Source organism: Scedosporium apiospermum, assembly GCF_000732125.1.
Source record: "Scedosporium apiospermum strain IHEM 14462 chromosome Unknown SEQ_SAPIO_0089, whole genome shotgun sequence".
In the NCBI taxonomy this organism is placed as follows: Eukaryota; Fungi; Ascomycota; class Sordariomycetes; order Microascales; family Microascaceae; genus Scedosporium; species Scedosporium apiospermum.
This window is the reverse complement of record NW_015971790.1, coordinates 628,498-654,781: the sequence shown is the minus strand read 5'-3', so window position 1 is coordinate 654,781 and position 26,284 is coordinate 628,498. Positions and strand designations below refer to the sequence as shown.

The following is a 26,284-nucleotide window of genomic DNA, read 5'->3' as shown; positions in this document are numbered from 1 at the left end:
CCGCGGCTACTATCTGCTTAGTTGGGGAGCTGGACTTAGCCCAGACATAAAACAAAAGGAGACTGATCCTTCCAGATAAAATTATTATCATCAGGACCCTGATGGCCTCAAGACCCTAGGAGCGAGCCGGCTTTCAATTTCCTCACCTACTCATCTTTACAGTCCGAAGAATGAATTCTATTCTCGCGAAGAACGCTGATCAGCAAGGGAGGAACGAGCACCGTCTAAACATAAGATAGCCGAAAGGCGTAATTTACCAGTCCGCCTTTCTGTCGAATCCTTCTTGTTGTTTCCTCACGAGAAAAGGGGGAAAACGAGGCCGATCTGATTCCTAGATTGATACCTGGCTCCATCGAGCCCACCAAAAGTTCCCGCAAGGCTATATCCGCAAGAATATCACGAGGCCCAAGAAATGATGTAAGGCGGCGATGTCGGAGACAAGAGCGTGAGAGTAGACTTTGGCCATTGCATGCGCTTAAACCGAGAAATTGGTGAGTGTCTACGTCCGATCCTCGATACGGCCGGTTCCCACTCGCATCCGCCTCCGAGACATAGTTGTTCGGAGATATATCGAGCATCATTTGGATTTAGACAACAGGGAGTTGTGAGACTATTCCGTTTTTCTTGACAGAGACGTATAAAAAGTCGTTACAGGGCGCGGTCGCGAAACATAGTCTTTGCCGCATTGCCATGCCAGACAAGAGAAAGGTCTGCCCATGATTGAAATTCCGAATCACGAACCGCTCGGGCATCCGGTCCGTCAAGGCCTTGATCGCCCCACTTTGATCGCGCTTAATAATGCGATCAGCATGGAAACAGTTGGCGCCATGGCGACGCCGTTGGGAGTATTGATTGGAAGAGGCTGCGGGGGAAAAGTATGGCGGCTAGCAGGAGGTCCGTTTAGGAGGTTGAAGTCGTGCTCGTATATAGTCCGGATCCGCGAGCCGGTGTCGTTGCATATCGTGGCATTGATGACAATCGTCTCGTCTCCTCCATACTGGTACGGAATGCGAAATTGCGCTAAGGGCTGTTCACAACCTCCGATTAGCAATGCTCGCTGGAGCGTCCGGGATTTAGCTCGTACGGTATGCATTCGAGAAGCCGCATCAACTGGGCAAGCCACTGACTCGGCCATTTGCAAGTAGCCTGGGGCAGCTGCCTCAATGGTACTCGGCGACGACTGGGATGGATTAGTGGAAAACTGAGTGGGGATAGGGCGTACCATCGACCACACTCACATCGACGTCCTTTTTGGTTTGGCCAGCCTACGGCGCAAATCCCATTTGGGACACATTCATCTAAACACCATTGTGGTTAGCTTTCTGCGGAAAAAACAATTGAAAAGCGCAGGAGTTCGTTAAACAACATACATCCACCCAGCCGACTGCCTTCCGTGCTACATGTTCATGGGTAAGGTCCTCGTGTGATCCCACCTTGACGTTCTCGCCGTCAAAGCAGTACAGAACTTCTACACCAGCTTTAGGAAGTCGTCCACCCGCCTCATAGTACCGGATTATTGCTTCAATGTTCGCTCGCTGTTCGGGATAGTCTGTCGCACATTTTTGTAGAGATTCGATTCTGGAAGACATTCGGCGATCCATTTTGATGGTAGTGCTGGATTCTGGTTACTTAGAGTGCGGTGATGGATCTGATTGCAAGGTTGGCCAAGGAAACGCGTCAAGTGTTGGAATATTTGCAGGGATATGGAAACAAAACTTAGCTCGGACCTGATCGAACAATCCAATACCGTCGGATGTCACGGAATTCCCAAAATACCTTCCTTCGTAAACCCACCAAACCACACACACCCCCTTTTTTTTTTAAGTCACGTGGTTTCAAAACCGCTGTTGGAGTGCCGAAATTTTCCCATCGATTGCTCCACTTTTCATGTCCCCTGCTCAACCAGGGAGAAAAAAACTATTTATTCTAATGAGGCTCAGAAATTTCTAGACATGCTCCATCTCAACAACGACACGGAAAACTTTTCCTTTTCTCTAACCACACTCCAACAGCGGTTTTGAAACCACGTGACTTAAAAAAAAAAGGGGGGGGGGAGGGGGGGGATATTCTCCCATAAACTTTCAAACATAAATATAGCAAAAATTACCACCCGTCGTCCCAACCACATCCGCAAGCTCCCTCAACGTCCACGGCTCGCCCAGCCACCCGAAATCAACCGCATCTGTATCAAGGTACTCTTCGTAGTCGAAACCCGCCTCTCCGGGCCTGTACGGATACGCCGAGACGTACCGCTCGAACAGGGTGGTGGCCCAGTCCATGGGCGCCACACCGTCAGGCTCCGGGCCCGGAGCCTGACGGTGTGGCGCCCATGGACTGGGCCACCACCCTGTTCGAGCGGTACGTCTCGGCGTATCCGTACAGGCCCGGAGAGGCGGGTTTCGACTACGAAGAGTACCTTGATACAGATGCGGTTGATTTCGGGTGGCTGGGCGAGCCGTGGACGTTGAGGGAGCTTGCGGATGTGGTTGGGACGACGGGTGGTAATTTTTGCTATATTTATGTTTGAAAGTTTATGGGAGAATATCCCCCCCCTTTCCCCCCCCCCTCCCCAACCCTCTTTTTTTAGCTAATAGCTATAAAAGTTATACTATAAAGGAATTTAGGAAGTAAGTTAAAGTTTACTTATTTAATATTTTTAATATTAAAAATATTAAATAAGTAAACTTTAACTTACTTCCTAAATTCCTTTATAGTATAACTTTTATAGCTATTAGCTAAAAAAAGAGTGGTCGGGAAGGGATGGGCAAGGGAAGTGCGGGACGGGGAAGGACCCCTGGCCTTAACCCAAGCCACCAAGGTACAGTGCTACACTACACAAAGTACGCTTCTGTGCTCTGCCGGTCAGTTGCCAGCCAAGTATTAAATCAGCTCAGCGATCGTCTCATCCGGAGCATTACCCTGCGACATGACTGATCGACGGACTACGGGGTAGCTCGTGGGTTTCCGGGAACTACTGAGGGAGAAGGAGAGAAGTGGACTTATTCGAATGATTATTACCCGGGGAAATTCCTCGAATTTTATTACCAACAGGGTAGGGCTAGAGGTGTCTGACGCGATTCTCGTTGCTTCGTACGAAGCAACGAGAATCGCGTCAGACACCTCTAGCCCTACCCTGTTGGTAATAAAATTCGAGGAATTTCCCCGGGTAATAATCATTCGAATAAGTCCACTTCTCTCCTTCTCCCTCAGTAGTTCCCGGAAACCCACGAGCTACCCCGTAGTCCGTCGATCAGTCATGTCGCAGGGTAATGCTCCGGATGAGACGATCGCTGAGCTGATTTAATACTTGGCTGGCAACTGACCGGCAGAGCACAGAAGCGTACTTTGTGTAGTGTAGCACTGTACCTTGGTGGCTTGGGTTAAGGCCAGGGGTCCTTCCCCGTCCCGCACTTCCCTTGCCCATCCGTTCCCGCCCACTCTTTCCAACATAAAATGGAAAGCCGCGAAGGGCCACTTCCTTCCTATTTAGTCAAGACAACAATGGCTCCTTCCACAATTATTTAATATCAAGCAACGTGTTGGAACAATGTTTAAGGGTCCAGTGAGAAGGATGTGTTCCATTTTTATTTATCCGAGGTTCTGCCATCATCCACAATTTCAATTATTTTAGCACCGTAACCCATTACAACCTCCATCGTCATTAATTCGATTCCGTCGATTCGGTCATTAATTCAATACAATGTTGTCGCTCTTTTAATTCCTTCGTGGTTCCCGTTTTATTATAGTTCTAAAATCGGTAAAGTACTAATTGCGCAGACACTGTCCTTCTCATTGGGCCCGTGTTTAACACAGCAAAAAGAAATTCCTATGGGAATAGCGAAAAGACCGCGCCCTATTTGGGATGAGGGAGCATCTGATGTCGGCGGCCCAGCTGGCCTGAGCTGCCGAACCTCACACCAAGTTGGGCACCCAGTTTCCCCAGGAAATTCCTTTCCTGGTCAACAACGTTTGTCCCCACATCGAAGGCCAGCTAGGAGTGGCCGGGGCTTCCCGCAACTGTATAATACGGTGAATTTACACAACCGACGTTAACTCTTGGGCACAACACTGGACCCTCAGTCGTCGACAAGGTGGATGAAAAGGTCCCGCAAAATAATCGGCATGATATCAGGTTGCCTGAAAACACGATGCTTGTCTGCTCGTAATAGAGAGATGGATGCCCTTCGTATTTCCGCTTCAAACCCACAATACGCTCCGATCCTCTTAAGCCCAATACCTCCCGCACGTTAAGCACAGATAATTATGCAGGAACACAAAAGCAAAAGAGATCACGAGATTAAAACAATCAAGTACTTAGGACCGTCGAAGAAATCATACATGTAAAACCACCCTGCCATAGACCTAGAACAGGATCGTGTGCCACAAGCCTATTTCGCCCCCATTCCATTGATCCTTTAATGCCGAACGTTTTCCCTAACGTCGCTTCGAAACGCCTTCAAGAAACGTAAAAAAGTAAACCCTTCGTCCGATGCCTCAATGATAAAGAAAAATAAGTTATGAGAAGGAAAAAAAAAGTATCCGTAAAGCACACAGTCCAAGTGGCATTCCTCCCCTCCGCTGAGACTCAAGTAGAGCCATTCGCTGACTCCGATCAAAGCTCTTCGCTAGTCCTCCTTGCTGGGCATAACCTTGGCGGCCTGGACAGCACTCATCTTGGAAATCCAAGCCGCCGCGGGCTGGACCTTGCGGACGGTCCTGAGCTCATCGCTCGAGTAGCCGGGGACTCGGATGTTGTACACGCGCTCCAGGACGAGTTGTAGGTCGCGAATCTCGAGGACCTTGGAGCCGCGCTCCTTGGCGTTTCGGCAGGCCGTGGCGATGACGTTGTCCATGAAGTTATCAGCAAGTTGGAGCATGCTCTGTTTAAAGAAGTTAGAAAGGGACCTCTGCGTGAGTGAATGAAAAGAAAAGGGGTGTGATATGAAACGAAAATTGAATAAGGAAAATAAAATACAATAAGTTGTTGAATTAAAATGAAATAAATGAGAAACAATGCACGTGAAGCGAAATTAACTCAATATTCATTCACTTGGAAGCACATACCTCTTCGACCTCGGGCGCAAGGAGATTCTCCTCCTGACCCTCGGCAGAACCGCCACAAACCTGTCGAACGAGTTCATTCAGCTTCTTCTTGCTAAGAACATGCTCTCCCTCGGACTCGAAGACATAAGCGGGCACCTTGGGAAGAGCCGGCTGGCTGATAGCCCCGCCGGCTGTTCCCGTGCCGCCGGTATATGTGGGGCGGCCGTGACCAGCGCCACCCGAAACGGTGACGGGCTGGACGGGCTGAGTGAGCTTATCGGGGAGTTGTTTCGGAATGGGCATCTTGGCGGGGAATGACGACGCAGCAGCTGTTGTCTGTACGGAGACGGGGTGAGCGTGCGTGTGGACGGCAGAAGCTGGGGAGATGCCGGCGGCAGAGGTGACCGGTGTTCCGTTCGCGGTTGGTTGTCCGACGGTGGGCGTCGTTCCGGGCTGCGCCACGCGCTGGTTGGCGAGGTTGACGGCGGCTGACATGCTTAGGGGGCGCGCGCTGGCCGAGACGGGCGTTCCTGCCTGGGGAGTTTGGACTCTCGCGGTCGGGGTCGAGGCGGAGGGGTGTTGGCCGGTTGCTGCTGCGACTTGAGTGTTGACTGGTGAGGGGTGTACCTGCTCTGTCTTGACAGCCGCTACAGCTTGTTGCTGGGCTGCCAGGGTTGGTTTGGCTGGAGCACTGGGTCGCACCTGCTGTTGAGTGGGAGTCCCGAGTTGAGCAGCCTGGGCCTTTGCAGCCTCAACAGCAGCAGCAGTCACGGGGGTAGGAATGGCTTGTGGAGTCTGTAGGTGTGGGCTGGGTGCAATTTTTTGCACAACAGCTGGAGTTGGAACTGGTGTTTGTGTAGCTGGTTGGACTTGAGGTTGACCCAGGTGTTGTGGTTGTGCTTGAATCTGAGGTGGAGCTTGAGGCTGAACTGGAGGTTGAGTTGGGGTGGGGGCCTGCCCAGAAGCAGCGGCAGCTTGGGCCTTCTTCTCCAAGTTTGCCTTGTTCAAAGCTTCTTGCTGCCTTCTAAGCCCTTCGACGAACTTCCTACCATCATCGTAGGCTCTCTGCTGCTGGTCCTTAACGAGCTGGTAGCTCTTCGCCTCCTCAGCTGAAAGGGGATTTCCTTTCTCATTCCTCTCCTTGATCAGATTATCAATTTGTTGATTCCTAGTGCGTGCGGTTTCCATGGCCATAAGTGCCTTTGCATACTGCGTCCGCAAATTGTTCATGACTTTAGCAACATCTGCTCCCGTAGCCGCCATGTGAGGTGGCACATGGAATGTCATTTGGTTTACATGCTTGAGAATATGCTCGGGGACCTTGACAGGAGGCTTAGCTGTTGGTTGGGGTACCGGAGCGGCTCTAGCAGGGGCAGTCTGAGTCGGTGCCGCAGGAAGGATGGGTTGTTCTCCGGCCTGCGTAGTGGCGGCAGTCGGCGCTGCGGTGGCAATGCCCATCTGGGGAACGGCTACGTTCTAGAGTTGTCATCTGTTAGCCCGTCTGTCCCAACATAAAGTACCCCGCATAGCAGCAGGGCGGGGCTGCTGGCAGCCGCGAAAATATATCCCGTACATGTGGTTGTCCTTGAGCTTTCTGCGCCATCATAGCCTGAGCTTGAGCCTGAGCTTGAGCCTGAGCCTGTGCCTGAGCCTGTGCCTGAGCTTGCGCTTGAGCCTGTGCGTGGGCCTGTGCTTGCGCTTGCCTATTCTTCGCTTGCGTTTTCTGGATAAGGGTTCTTGAGAAATCGGCGATTCGGGTACGTGTGGCGGCCGCTTCGGCAGAATCTTTGGGCAACGACTCCAGAGCGGTCCAGAGTTGCTTCAAACCGGCCGAGAACTTGACCTTCTCATCGGGAGTGAGGTATGGGATCTTATCAATTATTTCGGGGCGAAGGAGCTGGACAGGTCTAGCCTGTCCCGCGGCCGCACCCTGTCCCGCGGGAGCACCTTGGCCAGGTTGGCCCGCGCCAGGCTGGGCTGGGTTCATGTTTGTTTCGACGTAGACGGCTTTATTCTTCTCTAGGTGATAGATCTATGGTATATTCTGGAATACTCAGGGACGCGGTTTCGATTGCTCGATAGATCTATATATTAAGCGTATGGCGGTGGTACTCGCGCTCGGGACTTGATCTTCGGCAGGATGCTTGAGACTCGAAACGCGTGGAGAAAACTAGCGAGGAAACTAGCAGCGAAGAGAGGCAGACTTCGAGCAAGGAGAGAAATTAAATGAGTATGAAATACTGCATCAAATGGTTCGGGTTTTGATTTTGGATAATATCAAAGATGAAACGGGCAGTCCATGATCGATGAAATGACTTTGTCCACCTCGACGGTGATTCAAGCTCTTGGGATGCATCACAGTTTATGGTAGAGCGTGGATGAGGTTGGACTGTATGTCGCTTAAATATCGGCTAAATCGACATCGCTCCTTGGGCTTTTCTCGACGACTGTGAGAGCCGCTAAATCTCCAAGGTCTGGGTCAGTAGACAAATCCATCGCCCCTGCCGTCTTTCGTAGTTTAGATTTGAAGATCCATTGGAAGTCGGTATCACATCGACATAATTATGGAAACGGGCAGGATTCTGGATTCATGGTTTAAACCCGGGGAATTGTCAACCTCGGTATGAATCCGAACGACTCTTGTGCTGCACTGGCACCGGGTTAGTAGTAACAATGATGACCCAGAATTGACGGAGTGTTAGACGGTGCCCTTCTTTCCCTCCAGCGGCGAATAATCGCTATATAGTATTCGCAGAATACTCCCGAAGTCTCTCAATAGTAAAGTCAACACCTCAACGATGCTGGTTACCGACATGGGAGTATCACTACCATGTAGACTCATTGCTCTCTCATTGAGGTCGTGCGGGTGTCCTTCGTATTTTGCAGCTGCCAGCACGATGACGTATGGGGAAGACGAGTTGCCGGGAGCCATCAACTCGACGGGGCATTGATTTGATTTTACCTCGCGCTACTTCGTACATTGCATTCGATGGAGTCTCTCAAGCAATTTTGACTTAAACAGCAGAGCCCCTCGTGGTCGAGCAGCACTAATGTGTGTGCTGCACGTTACAGCAGCGGAAGCCCTCGCTCGCCGCACGCCCGTCACACAGCTGGCAGTTAGGCTGGTGGGCACTGGACACTAGTGTAGATGTAGATGCCTGGTTGAGGGGTGTCTTCGTTTATTTCCACGCCGGTGCCCATCCACTGTCGATTGACTCTAGCCTCCGTTGTCGCTGGCGGTGGTTGCCTAGCCTTTTGCTCTTGATGGCTCACCCCTCATTCACTTGTTCCCTGCCGTGCCCAGAAGAGGTATGTGCGTGCATCTAGTGAGTCAGTGCCAGAGATGCTGATGGTCGTCAGAGATACGTGGTGCTCTGATACCGAAGCGGATCCATGGCACCTTTGAGCCCTACCCGGATTTATTTCTAGAACACAACATTGAAATCGGGTTCACTAAAGCACTGATATGGACGACTTCGTACGAAGTGGGCGTGCGAATAATATTTCAATGTATTACATTATTCAAGAAGGCATTGGACTAGACTGCTTGCCGTGCTGCTCCCTATCATGAGTTCTCTGCCATCTCCTCCGTCTTACTGGTCCCATTGAGACCCGATCACATCCACATCTTCACATTCAGCTGCGAGGGTGTGGGTATATATTGTGATTGATACTAAAACTGGAACGCCGAATTGGAAGGTAAGCAACCGTTCGGCAAGGCAGGCTAACTCGCAGACAGCAGTTATGGGGGCTCTTGACAACGCAGAGCGGCTTTGACACACTCGGGCGAAGAGGGACGAAAAAATTTTTCTTCTTTCGCCTCTTCGTTTTTGTTGAAGGCGACGCCAGCCTCTCAGAGCTCCCGTCGTGATCACTAGGGGATGCATATGGCACATCAAACCCACACTGGCGGTTAGCTGGTATGCCTGGCCCTGGACCTGGTTGGGTGAGCTCTTCCAGTGAAATCTTGGACGGTCTAGACCGGGAGCTACCGGGCCGTTAGTTTACTACGAGGTATCACTTTGCTTCCATCGAGCTTCTTGGAACTAGTTTATGTCGGATTTTTCGGTTGTCGCGTTCCTGTTCCTGGACGTTGATGTGTTTTCTAACTGAAATCAGCACAAGTAGCACGTAACAAGTTCGAAGCTTGGAAGTCTTTTGTTACACAAACAAACCTTGCCCTTCTTTTGGGCTTAGTATAATATTAATATGGTGCATATGTTTTCTCACATGTATGAAGCCATGATACTCCGTACCCAGGCATGGGGTCAGTATAAGCAATTACGGCCTGGTGTCGTTTTGCCATGGCTGGGCTGTTATCGGTGGGCTTTCATCTCTGAGTGCAAGGGCAAAAACAGCGAAAGGCCATTGCCATCGTCGACTGCTCAACACTACGAAGTGCGTCCCACATAAGTTGGACCCTAAAGCAATAAATTAAGAGCACCCGAGCGGAAACCACAGCTCTCGTACAGTTGCGAAACTACTAGTTGAGCCGGTTCTCGGGATGCGCTTATTACATTGGTCACAGGAGGTGCCCAGTCGCGATCCGTCCAGGAGCATTGCTGCCCAAAAGGCACTCGTCGAAGCCGCTCTGCATATGATTATGGAGCAGGTTGATGGGTGCCATTATGGGCCAGGCCACTTTGCAGCATTGTTCTCTTGTATCATAACCCTCTCCTCCCACCAAAACCACCCCCTCCTTTCCCGCCGAGCCGGAGCCAATTTTATAAGGGTACTCCCCTTGGTCTCCTTGGCTCCTTCGTTGGTACCAGTTGGCGACGTCGTTTGGCCGGGGTTCGCAAGGATGGCGTTGCTTCCCTCGGTTGAGATGGGAGGTTTTTAGGGGCGTGGCTCGCACAGGGGATCATCGCCCGTGGAGTGGTTGTAGGGAAGGAGAATGCGAGGGACGGGCATTCATCGCATCCATCCCTGGTCTCTTCTTTTCTTCCATGCCCTTCTCTCGGGACTTTGTTGAAATCTTCGAAATAGTAAAGGACAAGGATAATAGGAAATCAAAAAGTATAAGAGAGTTGTGGCCCAAGATCGGACTCGATCCATTGTCCCGCACAACTTTGAGTTATTTTCCCTATCTCGACTCCTTCGAGTACTTGACTTTCACAGCTTGGCTTTCCTGAAGCGATCGAGCTGTTGTAACCACCGAATACTACCCTGCCCTGGCCCCTATCCCTGGTTTCCTGCCCTGTGCTGTAGTCTTGATTGATCTCGTGGACCTTTAGCCACGCATCGCATCAGATCAATCGTCAGTTTCAAACGATTGCAAAAGCATCTAGACCTATTGCAAGGTTGAAGCTACGCCATATTGGTTAGGTCGCCCAGAACACGGTCCGTTCACCATTCCAGGAGGCTCGATCCAGTTTATACTGCCAAAGGCCGGATTTCTCGCCGTTTTCCTTGGTCTTACATCTTCTTTTTCTTCTTTCTTCTGTTTTCCCTTTGGTTTTCCCGGATCCCACTGAAGACCAACCGCCGATTCGACGGTCTGCGTTTTCATCCTCGATAGGCCCTATTGCCTTGGATTCTCCTGTGCGTCATCTTCATCTACTACTGCGACACAAGTCCAGGTGCCCGCCAAGTGAGGGCGCATCGTCAGCCTACCCCCGAAGCAGTGCTTCTGTGTTGTGTTCCCCGTCATCGTCATACTAACTCTAGTCTCATATGCGCGCAGAAAAGGGAGAAGTATATTATCCACCCGCATTCCACCGAACCCACGCGCACCCGCGCATTCGCCTCCCTAAACAGGTTTGCCGGCCTGCCGCGCAAATCTAGATCGGAGCGTCTGCGCACACGCATCTGATATCTGGGCATTTTGATATATGCACCCATAGATTTTCTGGGTGCGCTTTCAGCACATAAAATACAAGACACCCGCAGCCATCTCGATCTTGTTGGGAAGACGGCAAGATTTATAACCCACGAGCGACATTCTGCATCGTCGCTCCTGCCATTCTCCCTCCGTCCCACCCCGGACCCAGGACGTTCCTGCTCTTTCACTCAACAATACTGTCTGTTGCTCCTTCTCCGCCATCGCGAGTCCGGAAGGAACAACTCTCGTGCTTGTTGCCCAGACTGAGCAAAGCCTCAATTTATTGTGCGCTTGCTCCTCGCCAACAAAACTTGAGCCAAACATCATTTGAAGCTTTTCCCAAGCATCTTCTGCATCTTTATTTCTATTTCGCCATCCCCGCAAACCCCCCATCCTTGATCTGGCCATCTGCGAGTCGTGGAATAATATCTCTCGTCTCTTCCTGCCCTCGGCCTATTGGCACAATCACAAGCCCTCAACAACTCAGTTTCTCCCCTTCATCCGTCCACAAGCATTTATCTACACCTAGTTACTATTCCCACAATCTTCAAATCGACAATCTTCAACCCAGCGACAGAGACGGCATTGAACCCTCGGATCTCCTCTGCTGCAGTGTATTCGCCCCTCAGTCCACCAAATCTGGCATCGCCTAACAGCAAAATAAAGGTCTAGAGGCCAGACCTGCACTGAATCTGCATCTGCGCCTGCATCTGCATCCTCCCCTGCCGGCTGTCATCATTATTCTTTTTTCTTCTTATTTTTTTCCTCCCCCTCCGCCTAGACTTTGTCTTGGACCCTCTCTTATCCGCAACCCGCAACCCGCAACCCGCAACCATCTCATCCCTCTCCTCCCACCCCAAGCCTGCACTCTGCACTCTGCACATACACATAACAACACATCCACATACGCACACACAAAAAAAGAAGGGTTGATTTCTCTGGCAACAGCTTCCCCTTCTTTTTCCAACTTTTGACCGCCCGTCTCTCAGCCGTCCACCAATACTCTATCATGAAATCCAACCTCAACCAATTGCTTTTCCCTCGTTGGAGGTTTTCCCTTCGGTTGTCGGCTCCTTGATCTCGCTCTTCTTTTTACATTTTTACGTTGTAGACGAGAATTGCATCTGCTTCTTCGCGTCTACTATTCTCATTTACTCAAAACGTTAGGCTGGCTTTTATGAGTACGGCCCAGTACAGCACCTTGGACAATCAACTCACCGAATCGGATTGTTACGTCCTCGACACTAGTTTTTTATTTGCCCTTCTTCTTTTATCTCTGCCGACTCTGCCAACAATAGGGAAGCAAGCATAGTGGCAAAGACGGAGGGATTTCTTGAGGACGAATAAAAAGAAGGCACGAACACAGACGGCTCACCTCGCCGTCATCTCACCCTCGAAACCCCCGCGCTGCCGAATACATTTTTTTCCCCCTCGACTTGCTTTTACCCCACATTCGGGCGACGATTCAATCGATAAGGAAAATCGATCGAAACATACCGACGCCAGAAATTGAGACCACTGCCCCCCCGCGCCTTGTCTCTGAAGCCCCCGGTCTGGGTCTCTCGAGTTCTAGGCAATTCGAACTTCATCATTTTCCCTTGCTACCCTACCTCTGCAAGTAGTTCCTCTTCGCCGGACTTGGCTCCTTCGCTGAGGATACAGCGGTGTCGCGTTCTCTCCCACCGCCACCAGGGCAGGGCAGCCGCTCTTTTTGGTCTGTTTAAAAAAAAGAAAGGAAAAAGAAGGAGAAAAAAAAATCAAAAAAAGAAGACGAAAAGGTTTTCTTCTAAAACAAAGGCCGAACAGACCATGGGTAAAAAAACACCCAAGACAAAGGCGGCTCGACAACCGGCGGCCAATTTGAAGCTTGGGACGGCGTCACCGCCAGAAACCCCGATAACCTCACCGGCGGCCCACCGTAAGGCCAACATCAACGAAAAAGACCAAGTTCCGAGATCGCGACGACAACCACCACCGCCGCCGCTTTCCCAAAATCGTATGCCACTCCACCACTCCCACCCTAGGTTCTCCCGCCCCCCCGTTCCATCCCCAATTTCCACCGGTCACACCGTACCACCTACTGTCGGGTACCCTCCACTATCCCCACAACCATCAACCTCTGACTCTTCGGATCCTAAACCTTCCGATGACGACATCATGGACCCATCACTATCTAGCGGATCGGATTCGGAATCCGACTCTCATTCTCCATCGTCGCTCCGGCCAGTCACTACCGGCCGAGCTTCTCCTCGCGTCGTGATGTCGCACACCCGTGTGGACTTAGAGATCGAGGAGCTTAGCGACTTTGATCCTATGGATAGCGACAGGGAGGGGGCCCTGAAGCCCAACGGTTACGAGGACGCGGACTCCGAACGAAGTCGGCCGTCATCCCGCAGCGGAGCTGGCAACGCACGTAATAAAAAGCCCGCGTCTCGATTTGGGGGGCTCGTCAATAGCATGCAGAACCTGGCCTGCGGTAATGACTCGGACGATGAGTACAAGGGCGATGAGGACGCGCTGCGTGAATTTATGATGTGGCAGAAGGAGCTCAAGCGGCGGAACCGAATCAGCCGCGGCAGCAGCATCGGCAAGAGAACGATTAGCGAGCGAGGGGACTCTGACCACGAGGATTTGAAGCCATTCGAGAATGGGGAATGCCCCATGGACCATCGCCGAATGAAACGGCGTCTCGGCGAGAGACGCGAGAGCATCTTCCACGATCATCCGCCCGAGAGAATCCCCGAGGTCGAGGAGCCCAACAGCGATGAGGAGGAACAGGAATTCAACTTTGCGAGGGAGTTGCCGTATTTCGACATTGAGGAGATAATGGAAGTTGATTCGGACTAACAAGACACCAATGGCTTCTTCGCGATGATGACAAAGAAGCATCCACGACTAGAGTCTACCGGAGTCTACACTAACTACACTACGAAACTCCCCTGCATCTTGAAAGTTGCTCAACAGCCAGGTACACAATATTGGGTATAACTCTGCACCTCTACACATGGCTGTTGCAGTCATAAAGGTCCTTTTTCATATGACCTCGGCATGCCATCGATCAAACCCCCACCACATGTTGATGATGAAGCTATCCGATATCAACTATTTTACCACAATTTGTTTCTTTTTTGATAGAAGAGATTCGAGCTCAGGCTCTTTTCTCGCTTTCTTTGATTCTCTCCGGACTCAGGCACCACGTCGTTTCTCCCAAATTTTCCTGCTCTTTCTTGGTTATTGTTTTGCACGTCCTACTCTCATGTCGATCATGGATTGTCCATTTGAATGGGTATTGATACCTCTAGACCATTGCGGGGCGAAGCGAGTTTTTTTTTTTTTTTTTTTTCTTCTTTCCTATCTTTCTTGGATGTCCCATCTGGACATCTCACCCTTTGGATGTCTTGTTCACGGAAGCATACAGCGGGCACAGGGGGGTTCACTGGGCAAGGGGCGAGGCAACGAAATGGGTTTAAAAGCAAAAAATGGCCCTGTTGTGTTTTTTTTTTCTACATAAAAAAGGCCAAGGGGTGTTTTTTGTCTCTTTTTCGGATGAATGGGGAAAATGGGATGGGACGACCGGGTGGGTGTCAAGGGTATTACTTTCTGGGACGTCATATACGGTTTTGATGTTTTATGAGTGATTTTCTGTTTCTGTTTCTTTCTTCGTTTTCATTTTTTTTTGAGCGATACATATGCTGATAGACTTGCTTATATGACGATTGAATTTTTTTGATATCTTATTTTGTATTCGGTTGCAGATTCTTGATGTTATTTGAGATCTGACGATCTGGGGCGGAAATGGCGCGGTCATTTTCCGATTTCCGGAACGCGAGGGTCATAATCGCCGTCTACAAACAACTTAGGGTGATGATCCACGAAGCTCGGATCTCATCGACTGTGACGTGGCTCTCAGATTTGGAAATGCACATTGACAGTTCGAGGAACTCTACCTCTACACAGGTACCTAAATCGGGATGCCTTCGAAAAGCTCGATGTATTTATACATGTATCCATGGCGTTACGTCGTGTTGATGTGACGAGATGACGCGCACCAACCTCTAGCTAGGGCAAGGGAACATTGATATTCTTTGCCTTAGCTGGTGTAACATCCCCGGATAATGGATAAGGGCCTCACTTTGCTTCTCCGTGGGGTATGGGCCAGAGAAGGGAGCGAAGGCCTCGATGGCTGGGATGTATAAGTAGCATGATGAATGGGAACTACTATGGGCGAGGAACTTCGAAGTATTCAAGCTAGGATGATTGATGATAACAGACGCGTCGCAGTGTAGTGTATTGGTACTTTAGACCGAGCAGATAGTGAGACAGAATCAGCAGCACTTGAGGTACCGGTCTTTGACGATGCCCCTTCTTCTTTCGTGTGAGAGAAGCTGGTGATGCAGCTGAGGGATTTCGGCGAGATCGGGAACTGATGCGTGGGGGAGCTAAGCTTATCGATAAGAGCGGGGTAGCAGCTGTCAGCGAGGACGCGACGACAGGCCAATTAATGCCAGGCCTCAGGCGAAACTCAATCACCACGCCACGACTTGACTGTCGAACTAACAGAAACCGTGATGGCAGTTTCTAACGGCTTTCATAAATGCCGGCATCCTAAAGAAGCTGTGTAGCATAAAGCAGCCCGAGAAGAGTAAATGAGATCAGGAGCAGGACGGAGGCATCCTGCAGACTCTCATGGTCCCAGCGAAATAACCAGAGGAAGAAGAATATAGTGCCCGGAATAGATGAGACCAATATGTAAATCACCATACGAAGGCCGGATTTCTTCTCTCTAGCAATGATGCCGTAGAATTGGGGCCGAGGATTGTGGGCGGTGCTAATAGTGTGTTTCTTTTGAGGGATTCTTTCAACCGCATCCGTCTCTGTGCAGCTCCGAGATCCCCCCAGGATGCAGCCTTCCGACCTGACGCGCTGGTAAAATCTGTCATAAAACTCGTGTTTTGATACGGGAGGCACACGGTCCATGGGTTTGGGCAGATAGAAGTACTCATGGTTATCCTCGGCGGGGATGCCGGTACCGCGTTCGGTGTATCGGCCCTTGTGCCATGCCTCGAACTAACAGCCTTCCCGTCAGTAGAATTAAATGGAAAAACGTGATCGAGCAGCATGATGGGAAGATTCAGTAATTGAGAACAAAGCACAAACCTTGTAGAAGTCGCAGTGGGAATATACCATTAATCCACACCAGCTTCTGAGCCACCCTCTGGTCCGAGAGTATTCCTCTCTCATTCTTTGAAAGAGACCTTCGTTACACAACCCTGTCGATTCAATCTCATGGAGATGGAGAGTCGAGGCATGCACTACGAAAAGTACATATCTATCCTGAGAAGGACTCGGCGTTACTGGTGAATGGAAGGTGCTGGGGGGATTGGGGCGTGGAACAGGTCTGTATTTTCCTGCCATAGCACTTGACTGAGGCGCCCCGACATATCTCGTTCTACCGGATTGCGACGTGCTTAATGTTGTTGGTGGTGGTTGTACCGAAGCCGGAGGTCGAGGTGTTTGGGTATCTGAAGGTGCGTGTGTTGTTTCTTGTCTGATTTTGAGGATATAACGAGCGTATTCCTCAGGTAATACTGCTGTTCGTATCTCGCCGCAAAGCTAGATATCATCAGACCCCCTTTTTTTTTTTTTTTTTTTTCTTTTCAGTAACTCGTACGTTGAAGACTTACACATCGCCAGAGAAGCTTGGCCTTACCAGTGGGAACTCTCGCCTGGGTTGGCATCAGCGGCCACCATTCCCAGTTTTGCTGTGTGTAATTCTCGACCCAGCATTTACCCGCATCTATCCACGACATCGAATTCATATCAGAGAGGGTAATGGTTGACGGTTGGGAATAGAGCAGCTCCGCGACGATTTCTGCGAGTGATCCATCCGGATCGATCTCCGCACCTTTCTCGGCCACGACCTGGCTTACACGTTTAAGGCGAGATTCAAAACTAGGATGGATCAATGTGTAGACGTTGGACATGAATAGCTGAAAGGCCTCACTTAATGCAATGACTTCACGAAGGACGGAAATCCGGGGATGAACGCCAGCGTCATCTTCCGAAACGGGACCCTCTTCTTCTTCGGCGTCTGATTCATCGTCGAAAACTTGGATGATTTTGTTCCTTTCGCGAGAAGTCCTTGAAGTACCCGTTTCAATCTCCTTGGGCGAGATTTTCTCCACATCGGAAGGCATCTTTATCCCAGCACGGGCTGCAATCTCATATGATATTTGCCGCGAGGACGACATGAAGAAGTTACAGGCATCTCGATACTCGGGTGAGGGAAGCTCCGAGGATAGGTCTCTCGAGAAAAGCTTGAGCAGCCGACGGACGCCGTTCCTGAGTGCATTGGGGTCTAATTTCTTCTGCTCGAGAGCTTTCTGGACGACGCTAGTAAGGTTCATAGATTCGTCGAGGAGATCCACGAAGCTATCCGTCGCGTCTTTGACGATGGCAGAGTTCGTCGAATTGGCTGAAACGGAGGTGTCGATGGACTTAATGCTAGACGTGTCGAAAAGATCGTCATCGTTACTGTCACCGAGCATTGAACTGGGGGAGCTGCCGAATGCTGTAGATCCTGCCCCCGGCATTCGGCCACTTAAGGAGTCCGATAATTCTGAACGCTTCCACAAAAGAAGCAAAGTGGTGGCATACGGCCGCAGTCGAGGATTCGGAGAAAGACACAGTTCGACAATGAACTTGTACCATTCCGAGGTTTCCATTTCCTCCGTCAGCTGGAGTGGCTTGGCCGATGATTCCGGATCATATACCTGGCTCGCAAGGGCCCACAGAACCATTCCTAACTGATATATATCAGATTTGGGACTCTGATACATGCGCAAACCGCCTCCATGTTGGATGAACTGTTCAGTTTCAGGAGGCTCCCAGCCCGTGTCTATCTCCAAGCTGCCGAATCCGAAGATGTTGATATCGTCATTGTCGTCCAATGCAATTTTTGACAAGTTTAGGTTGCCGTGGACAATGCCAGTCTCGTGAATTTGCAAAAGAGCATTGACAATCTGATAACCCCATTTCAACCGTTGCGACCATGGGAGGCTACCCGCGTTGTCATATATCACATCATCGAGAGTACCGCCCTCACAAAGTGGCATTAGAAACCCCTTGACTCGTTTTCCATCCTGGCTCAAGACCACTCCATCGAGATGGATGATAAATCGGGAGTTGCGAAGGTCGCCCAAGGCTCTTATTTCTTTCACAAATTGCCTTACGTGATCGGGGCCTGATATGTCTTTTCTGGCCAGGACTTGGCCGTCCACCTTGACCTGGTAGACAAAGCCGGAGATGTGAGAATCAAACTCGATGGCGTCTTCCGGGACGTGCCGACATGGAAGATCCTGGAAATTGTCAAGACTAGGATAGTCAATGATTTCCTAAAGACGTTAGCATGCCAAGCGATGGTTGGAGGATAACTGAAAGAATGTTCTCACATTGGAGTCTTCGGCTACGTGAACATGGAGCGTTCCCTCCACAGTTTGCAATCTCAGGTTTGTGACGGTATTGTAGAACCGTATGGTTTGCAGGCTTTCTCGAATACCTTTGTAGATCAAGGCCGACTTGTCGCTTTGTAGCTTGGCCCTTGAGATGTCTGCTTCCAAAGACGTGTCTGGGACATTTCGATAGTCGAGAAAGACTGTGACTCTCCTCCAATGTGAAGGAGACTGTATGTAAGTAACGAAAAATTTCTCCCTGTTTGAATCGTTCCTGAACCTCATGGAGAGGTTCAAAATCCAGACGCGGCGAATTTCCTCTTCTATTGAGTTATCATGCTGTTCACTCGTCAAGTCATCCGTGTCAGTCGATGATTCAACTTTGCTGCTAATTGACGATGCCACGCCCTCCTTGGTACCAGCGACGCGAGAGTCGGTTGCTAGGAAATATTCTTAGCTACAAACACTTCCTCATCACAGACATTTAACGTTGATAGAACTAACTCTGACCGTCAGTTGTAGGGACGACTCTGGGTTCATTTCCCGTTGGCTGAGCTTGGGAGAAGGGGGTCCCCATGGCAGCTAGTAATCTGCAAGTGCCGTTGCAACCTTTATGATGAAGAGGAGATATCGTAGATATCTCTAATGGAGAACGACTTCTCCTCGACTGCAAGGCGCAAACTTGGCTCCAACGGAGAGAGACGCTCTCTTATCACCAGACATACGTGGAGCGCAATCTTGTCTCGTCGTGACAATTCGCGGGTTGCCATCTGGCCCTGATCGCAAATCCGTAGATAGTCTTCAGCTCCTCCCCGAATCTGAGAAAGGACATCTTCATCCATCAACAGCGCTTCCGGTTTCTAAAGCCCATCGAGTCGCACGTGATAGTAGCCCTTCCCCAATCAGGGTTGCAGCCTCATCACCCTCCGTCCCCAACCCCGCGTCCTTCATCTCAACTCAAGCGAACATGTCAAAGACTCAACCCACCTGTTCATAATCCACAGCATTGATTCGCCATTAACCCCAATTCCTTTCGTTTCTTCCTCCTCCCTTTAGATGAATAGCCCTGAACAGTACAGTAGAAACATTGCCTTATCGAACAGCGCTTCAATCGTGTGCGCCCAATAAGCCTCGTCAAGTATGTAGGGTTCAGCAAGGATTTCTCTAGGTTCCCAACGACGCTAGGTTCCCATCCGCGATTTCCCCAAAAGGAGAAGAAATTGGACACATCAAAATCGGCACATGGACTTTACGTATAAAGTGTCCACCCAAAGTTGTAGTGGACGTGGACAAAGTGTCTCGTTCAGGCTCTTTTCTGTAAGGGACTGCGTTCTGAGGCTGGCTACAATTGTAGCGAGCTCCCCGCTGGCCTGGCCCGCAGTTCAGTTGCAGCGCGCTTCCGCTAAGCACTGAGAGTGGGGTTACAGCTGTCAACAACGTCGCGGCAGGTGGCCGGCTACCAACGATTAATGATGTCGTTGAGGCACAAGCTCCGAAGTCATTGTTTACGAGCTTTGGTGGGGTTTCTTAACAAACACCACACTTTGACCTGGACCTCGACCAAGACCACATCGAACTAAAAGGAATTGTTCAAGCAATTGCCTCTTTTCCTGATCTAAGGATTTCTAGACTACATTCAGGTGGTCAATTTTAACTTGGAAAGTTGAGAGTATACCCAGAAAATAGCTCCACCTTGGTTTGGTGCAAGTGGCTCGAACGCGCTGGTTGCGCATCCATCACAACTCCGACCACGGACAACATTCCCTTTCTCGCAATCCCTCCACCCTCCGCAACCATGTCGCTCCTCTCGGCACATCTAGAACAAATCGCATACTCATGCGAAGGGATAGATTCCCTCCCGTACGTACCTCCCCTCCAAAATCAAACCCCGCAAGAAAACCCCCTTCCCCTTTTCCCACACAGCGAACAAAGAAGAGCTAACACCCCATCAAAGCTTCCCGCCTCCCAAAATCTTCACCAACGCACTCCTCTCCAGCCACGACATCACCACCCTCCTCCGCGACACAGAACCCCACGAACGCGCCCTCTTCTCCGTCCCACCCCCGCCACCACCACCCACCAAACCAGCTCCCGAAGAGACCTCCACACGCTCCTCCCGCCGCCAAACAGTCTTCAACGTCTCCTCCGGCGAAGTAACAACCGGCGGGCCCCCCACCCGCGCCTCCGCCCGCCGCAACACAGCCGTAGCAGCCGTCCTCGGCGCCCCCATGCACGAGCGCCTCCGGCGCGCCGAACTCTCCTCTTCCTCGCGGGACGACGTCGACATCGAGGTGTTGCTGCGCGGGGCCGAGACGTTGTGTGGGGTTTATGAGTTGCCGGGGGCGAGGAGACGGATTGCGGAGTTGAGGGGGCGAGAGGCGGATTTGAGGGGGACGATGGAGTATTATGAGGGGAGGGTGAGGGAGCAGGGGGAGGCTTTGGAGGCGATGAGTAAGGATTGGAGGGAGGGGGAGGAGGAGGAGGAGGAAGAGGAGGAGGAGGACGTTTGGACGGAGGAGGGGCTGAGGGGGGAGGAGGAGGAGGTGAGGGAGCTGGAGGGGAGGAAGAGAGAGTTGCAGGAGAGGTTGAGGGCTATGGAGAGGGATTTGGGCGGGTTGATGAATATGTGAGAAGTAGAAAAGAGACCCGATGAAGCTTATGTTTATGTTGATGTTGGAACTCATGATAGGTATCTGTCTATCAAAAAATGTTCTAGAGGACGCCATATCCCATGGTATCTAAAGAAAAAGAGGTAAATCCCATCTATAAGTCCGCCCAAACTCCAAGAAGATTCTCTGATAACTCCCAAAAAGCCCTAGATCACTCAACCCTCAGCCGTTAGTACACCCTCCCTCGTCGGCGGCCCATACTGCACAACCCCATCCCACTCCTCCAGCCGCCGATATGGACTCCTCAAAAACGCCCTCAACTCATGCAAAAACAATCCCGTATGCTCCCCCAACTGCCTCCTAACAAGCGTCTCTGCGACTCCCGACGCGCTCTGCATCTCTGCCGTCCTCAGCACGCACATGATGTACTCGAGTTTGTAGGCTCGTGTGCGGTGTGCGCGCACGTCGCGGTTGGGTTCGAGGGCGTCGAGGACGAGGAGCTCGCGGCGGATGAAGGCCCGCGCGCGGGATTGGAGCTCGGGGTCGTGGATTAGGGCCTGGGGGGTTATGGTGGTGGAGTAGCGGGAGTGTTTGTTGGAGCCGATGTGAAGGGAGAAGAGGCCGTGGCGGTAGACGTTGAGGCGGTGGGCCGGGAAGGCGTTGAGGGAGCGGGAGTTGGCTGAAATGTAGGTGTTAGGGTGGTGGCGGCGGCGACGGCGGAGAGAGCGTGTTGTAGGAGAAGGTGTGGTGCTTTCTTGTGATGATGGGGAGGGACGGTCGGGCTCTTGTGGTTTGGGTTGCGTCGCGTGGATGGTGAGGCGTTCGGGTCCGTAGCGCACGTGGTGCACGGCGGCTTTGCAGAGCGGACAGGTCGGGTTGAGTTCGAGCCATTGAAGGAGGCAGTGGCTGTGATATGTTCGGTGCCCGCATGGGTCGGCTTCGGCGGGAAAGGAGGGGAGGGCGTCGAAGCAGATGACGCAGTCTTCCTTTGCGGGCGGACGGGTCATCTTGGGCGGAATGCCTGTTCGAGGCTGAGGTTTGCGAAAGGATAAGGAAGCGCTCTGGCTAGTGTATTATATGGCTGGATGATGTTGGAGAGAGGCAGTGAAGAATCATAGAAAAGACCCGCTGGACTATAGACTAGCAACAAATACTTGAGGAAGTGAGAGAGATTCAAGTGTTCCCCGACATCGAGCAGGATTCATATCGATTCCAGCGCAGTCAAATATCGCATACTAACGCCATACCAGGGTTGAGGGGTTGGCCGCTGAGGCATGGTCGTTGGGTTGTTGGGGTTTAGATTATTGCTGGCTGGTGGCGAGACGAGCAACTTGAAGCTTCAATCTCCATCATCTTAGGAAGCGATTAATGTTGGTGACTGGGGAAGTTTCAGTGTGAAACGATGCCCCAGACCTATGACGCCACTAAATTCCTGTCTGAGAGCGCTGGTGACCAGTGACCAGATACGGACTAATTAGTGAACCCCGGCCTGGACTGGGGACCGCATTAATTGATTTTAGTGGGTCTTAACAATCCGCACTGTCCTTTAATGGTAAATATGTCCGCTATTCGCCGCAGTGCGAAGTCTCGATTACAGTGTCTCGTGCCCACTGATTACAATTAAATGCTTGCGTTGATTATCGATTTGCCCCACCTCGCGGCACGTTGAACGCGTTAAACTTTCCCGCGTCACTCAAATAATTGAAACTATTTCCCATTGTCGTATCTCACCAACGTCGACTCCACCTTCAACCTTAAGCACTCGACGACTTCCTAGACTCTAGAAAAATTAGATTGCTAGACGAGACGAGGAACCCTCCGCTTTTTTGGTATATGACTCTAGACCTTGATCTTGTGTGAACTTTTCCCCCACCTCGCATTGAACTCTCTCTATCTCAGCTCTCGTGATGGACGCTGCTCGGAAAGCGGCTTTGGAGAGCCAGTGTCAATCCCTACGTGCTTCTCTCAAGGAATGGGAGCATCAATGGAGTGCCTCCCACGGCGGATCTAAGCCGTCACGCGATGCTATCAAGGCAAATCCAGATATCGGTATACACCACCCCTTTACCTACTTTCTTAAACCTCGACAAGCTTTAGTCCGCCCTCTAACATCCTTGTTTTAGCCAAAAAGTACAAAGAATATAACAAGCTACGCGACATCCTCTCGGGAAAGGCCAAGGACGAATCGACCTCCACGAAACGAAAATCTGCCCCCGAACCCGCGCAAACACCCGTAAAACGATCAAAGTATGTCAACCTCACCGACACGCGCCAAAAGGAAGATGTTCCCCCAGTGGCGAGTACTCCATCGCACGACAGATTCGCACCTAGTCCGGTGGCGCCCACATCGATCGGACCTACGCCGCATAGAGATGGAAAGGTCCTGGGGTTGTTCGCTTTTCTAGACAATGGGGCCGTCACGCCCTCGAAGAAAGATAACGAAGAGAACCGTACCATGTTATTAGAAACGCCAAGCAGGGCCAACGAAATCGAAGACTTTAAGCTGGGAAGGACACCCACGTCGTCGTCGAGGAGACAGTACTTAGACCTACTCGTCACGCCGCTGAAGGCCACCGACGGCAATGCCAGAGCTGCCCAGACGACGCCGCAATCGGTATCTAAACTCCAGTTCGGCACGCCATCCTTTTTACGAAGGAAGACGTTGCCTGTGGTGGAAGAGACGGAGGAGTACGAGTCGCCGAAGAAGTTGAGGAGGATATCGCGGAAACCATTCGCGCGGGGCCTCAGCGCCATCGTGGCGAACCTACGCAAGGTCGAAGAGTCTCAGTTCGAGGACGACGAGGCGGCGATGCGGGAGCTCGAGGCGGAGACTTTTGCGCCGAGAGAGATATTATTCGCCAAGCCTACGAAGCCAGCATCTGACCCTGTTGTCCCGGATAGCCAAGCGGGCAAGAAGACGAAGAAGCTTCTGGGTGGATTTGACGATGAAGCGGAGTATGACAGCCCCGTTGAAGAGCAGACAGATCGAGGACTTCCGATCAAGGATTACAAGAAGAAGGGGGCCAAGCGGACTACGAGGAGGGCGATTATGCGACCGACTTTTATTAGGAGGCCCGCCGAGGAGACCGTTTATCACGAGGATGAGGTTACGGATGAGGAGGATGCCGCGGTGCCTGAGACGCAGTTCGACCCCACTGCTGTACCCGACGAGTTAGAAGATATCTCAGATGGGGGTTCCGAGTTCGCCCCCGATCCTGCCCCCGAAGCCAACGAGGCTTCCGGGGTCGACAACTTAGTAAAGGCCATCAGGGCGGGCCGGAAACGGACTGCCAAGGCTCTAGAGGAGGATCATGCCGAGGCCGCCAAAGAGGCCAAAGCGAAAGACAAAGAGGAAGGGAAGGTGCGCAAGGTGGCCCGCAAGGTGAACGAATTGGCGCACGCCAATTTCAAGCGGTTGAAGCTTAGGAACTATGGGGCGAAGGGTGGGCCGGGTCATAATAGTAGGTTTAGGCGGCGACGTTGAGATGGCGAAAGGGACGCTGGGGGCTGACCTTGTACATATTTTTCGGCCCTCTTGTGATGAATTTCGGTCTGTGAAGTTTCTGTGGTTTTACTGGGTGGGATTGGGGTCGGCTTTGTAGGCCACCGATTGATGATGGGATGGCATTGGGACTGCAAAGCATAGCATAGCATAATTCTTTCTGGGGAATAAAGCATAGACTTGGAAGACCTTCGGATCTTTGAATATTTTTGATTGGGCTGCGCTACTCTCCCAAGTGGAGAGCAATACGAGGCCGATGATGGGCCGAACGATGATTGCCATTGTTCTCTCTAACAATAGTCTGTCGAACAATCAACACTGGACAAGTGCTTTGTTTGGTAGAGCTAGCATTGTTTCATTAAATGCTATCAAGAGCTGTAACCGGTCACGGGGAGTTCTCGTCCAACCATTTCGGTATTTGACTCTTGCCAAGGTGAACAAGAATAAACGGTTCAACTATTGAGGCAATCCTCAATTGTCCCTTCCTCTCTGGATGTGGGTTTGGGGCTCGCCCTTTCCACCCGAACTCTTGAAGCAGTCGATTGGTCGACAGCGGTCAGCTCACGCCTGCCCCCACCAGGGTCCGAAAAGATACAGGAGTACGAAGTACAACGCAATGGATCAGCGGCCCAGTGATTGGCCAGCAGCAAAGTTTCGCAACCCGCACGCCCCCTGACACTCCCCGTACTCCCGTAGCTCCTGCCACACAACATGCCCAACACCCCATAGCCAATGGGAAGCTCTGGCGCCTACGAACCCGCTAAATTTGGAAACTCCGACAAGCCCAACGACGCAAGACAAAACGCAGGGACGATCGAAGAAAGACCATGCAGGGCCCAAAGAAAACGGCTTCGGCCATGGCGACCTCAGACAAGAGGCGCTTAATCGGGAACGAGCCAATTTATCCCTCGTCCACTCTCGACCTGTAGCAGGACACGAGTCCTGGGGTCCCTTTTGCTCGCAATATGCACTACGCGCTGTCCAAGGTCGTTTCGGACGCTTTCTGCCCCATCACCGTCAATGATCACATTGTTTCGGGACCCCAAACTGCTCCTTAAATCTCGCCTCGTGCTGGTATTTGACGCGAGTTGTCTGGCCCGCATCCCGGTCGCCGTCCGGATCTGCTTCCCCCAATCAATACTTGCTTGACCTCTGAACCATGTGCAAAGCTAACATTGGCAACAGCGGCATGGAGTCATCGTACTGGTGTCCGATCTGGGCCGATGTGGGCTGGGGATACAGATTCCTACCGCTGGCTGTCAAGGTGCGAAGACCAAAGGCCCGCAAGGTGAGACGACCAGCTCGTTACTAGTCAACGCGTGTCGTTCCACCCAGCTCTGGCGCCCACTCGAGCACCACCGAGTTCGTGAAATAAGGCAGGGACTGGCCTGCATGGTCTCGATGGATCCTGGACCTATGGAAAAGAAGGCTGCGGCTCGGCTTCATACAAAGACCTCCGTCTGTCTCCTCGAGTTCTGCTCTCGTGTCCACTCTCTTGCTATCCAGATAGTACTGCCATATGTCAACTGACAGAAGGAGATTCTCTCTTTTTCTACCTTTCCTCTTGTCTTTTCTCTACTAGTCTTGCATTCATTTCTGCCTAGTACTCTTTCTGTAGCCACAAGCTTTTTTTCTTCTTTTCTTCTGCTTTCTCTTTTGTGGTTCTGCTTATAATCTCTTCGCCTTCAAATTGCCTTATTCCTTCTCGGTCACCACACTTTGTGAGAACAGCAAGCTTCGTTCATATCTTCCTAGAACCAAGCGGAACGTACAAGTTTGCTCTGTGACTCTGTGACCGACCATCATTTCATCGCAGGTTCCGTCTCAGCTGGTATTTGACTCAACCTTGCGACTC

The 26,284-nt window shown here is 51.3% G+C and overlaps 5 protein-coding genes and 2 pseudogenes across 5 annotated transcripts; 3 read left to right on the top strand and 4 right to left on the bottom strand.

Annotated features, from left to right (window-relative positions):
- Positions 1-760: 760 nt before the first annotated feature.
- SAPIO_CDS3877 (uncharacterized protein) lies at positions 761-2,279 on the bottom strand (the record flags this gene model as incomplete). Its single annotated transcript, XM_016786565.1, has 5 exons — positions 761-1,027; positions 1,085-1,180; positions 1,239-1,265; positions 1,371-1,549; positions 2,108-2,279. The coding sequence occupies 5 exons, from the start codon at positions 2,277-2,279 to the stop codon at positions 761-763; spliced, it is 741 nt and encodes a 246-aa protein (XP_016643908.1).
- A 2,346-nt stretch (positions 2,280-4,625) lies between these two features.
- On the bottom strand, positions 4,626-7,030 carry SAPIO_CDS3876 (uncharacterized protein; the record flags this gene model as incomplete). The annotated part of the gene is made up of 3 exons (XM_016786564.1): positions 4,626-4,880; positions 5,065-6,519; positions 6,617-7,030. The coding sequence occupies 3 exons, from the start codon at positions 7,028-7,030 to the stop codon at positions 4,626-4,628; spliced, it is 2,124 nt and encodes a 707-aa protein (XP_016643907.1).
- Positions 7,031-12,676: 5,646 nt separating this feature from the next.
- Positions 12,677-13,714, top strand: SAPIO_CDS3875 (annotated as a pseudogene; the record flags this gene model as incomplete).
- A 1,758-nt stretch (positions 13,715-15,472) lies between these two features.
- On the bottom strand, positions 15,473-18,895 carry SAPIO_CDS3874 (uncharacterized protein; the record flags this gene model as incomplete). Its single annotated transcript, XM_016786563.1, has 4 exons — positions 15,473-15,934; positions 16,552-18,261; positions 18,319-18,758; positions 18,823-18,895. 4 exons carry the CDS (start codon positions 18,893-18,895, stop codon positions 15,473-15,475), a joined length of 2,685 nt encoding a protein of 894 aa, XP_016643906.1.
- A 1,218-nt stretch (positions 18,896-20,113) lies between these two features.
- On the top strand, positions 20,114-20,948 carry SAPIO_CDS3873 (uncharacterized protein; the record flags this gene model as incomplete). The annotated part of the gene is made up of 2 exons (XM_016786562.1): positions 20,114-20,178; positions 20,273-20,948. The coding sequence occupies 2 exons, from the start codon at positions 20,114-20,116 to the stop codon at positions 20,946-20,948; spliced, it is 741 nt and encodes a 246-aa protein (XP_016643905.1).
- Positions 20,949-21,142: 194 nt separating this feature from the next.
- On the bottom strand, positions 21,143-21,934 carry SAPIO_CDS3872 (annotated as a pseudogene; the record flags this gene model as incomplete).
- Positions 21,935-22,834: 900 nt separating this feature from the next.
- On the top strand, positions 22,835-24,411 carry SAPIO_CDS3871 (DNA replication regulator SLD2; the record flags this gene model as incomplete). Its single annotated transcript, XM_016786561.1, has 2 exons — positions 22,835-22,976; positions 23,051-24,411. 2 exons carry the CDS (start codon positions 22,835-22,837, stop codon positions 24,409-24,411), a joined length of 1,503 nt encoding a protein of 500 aa, XP_016643904.1.
- Between the last annotated feature and the right edge of the window lie 1,873 nt (positions 24,412-26,284).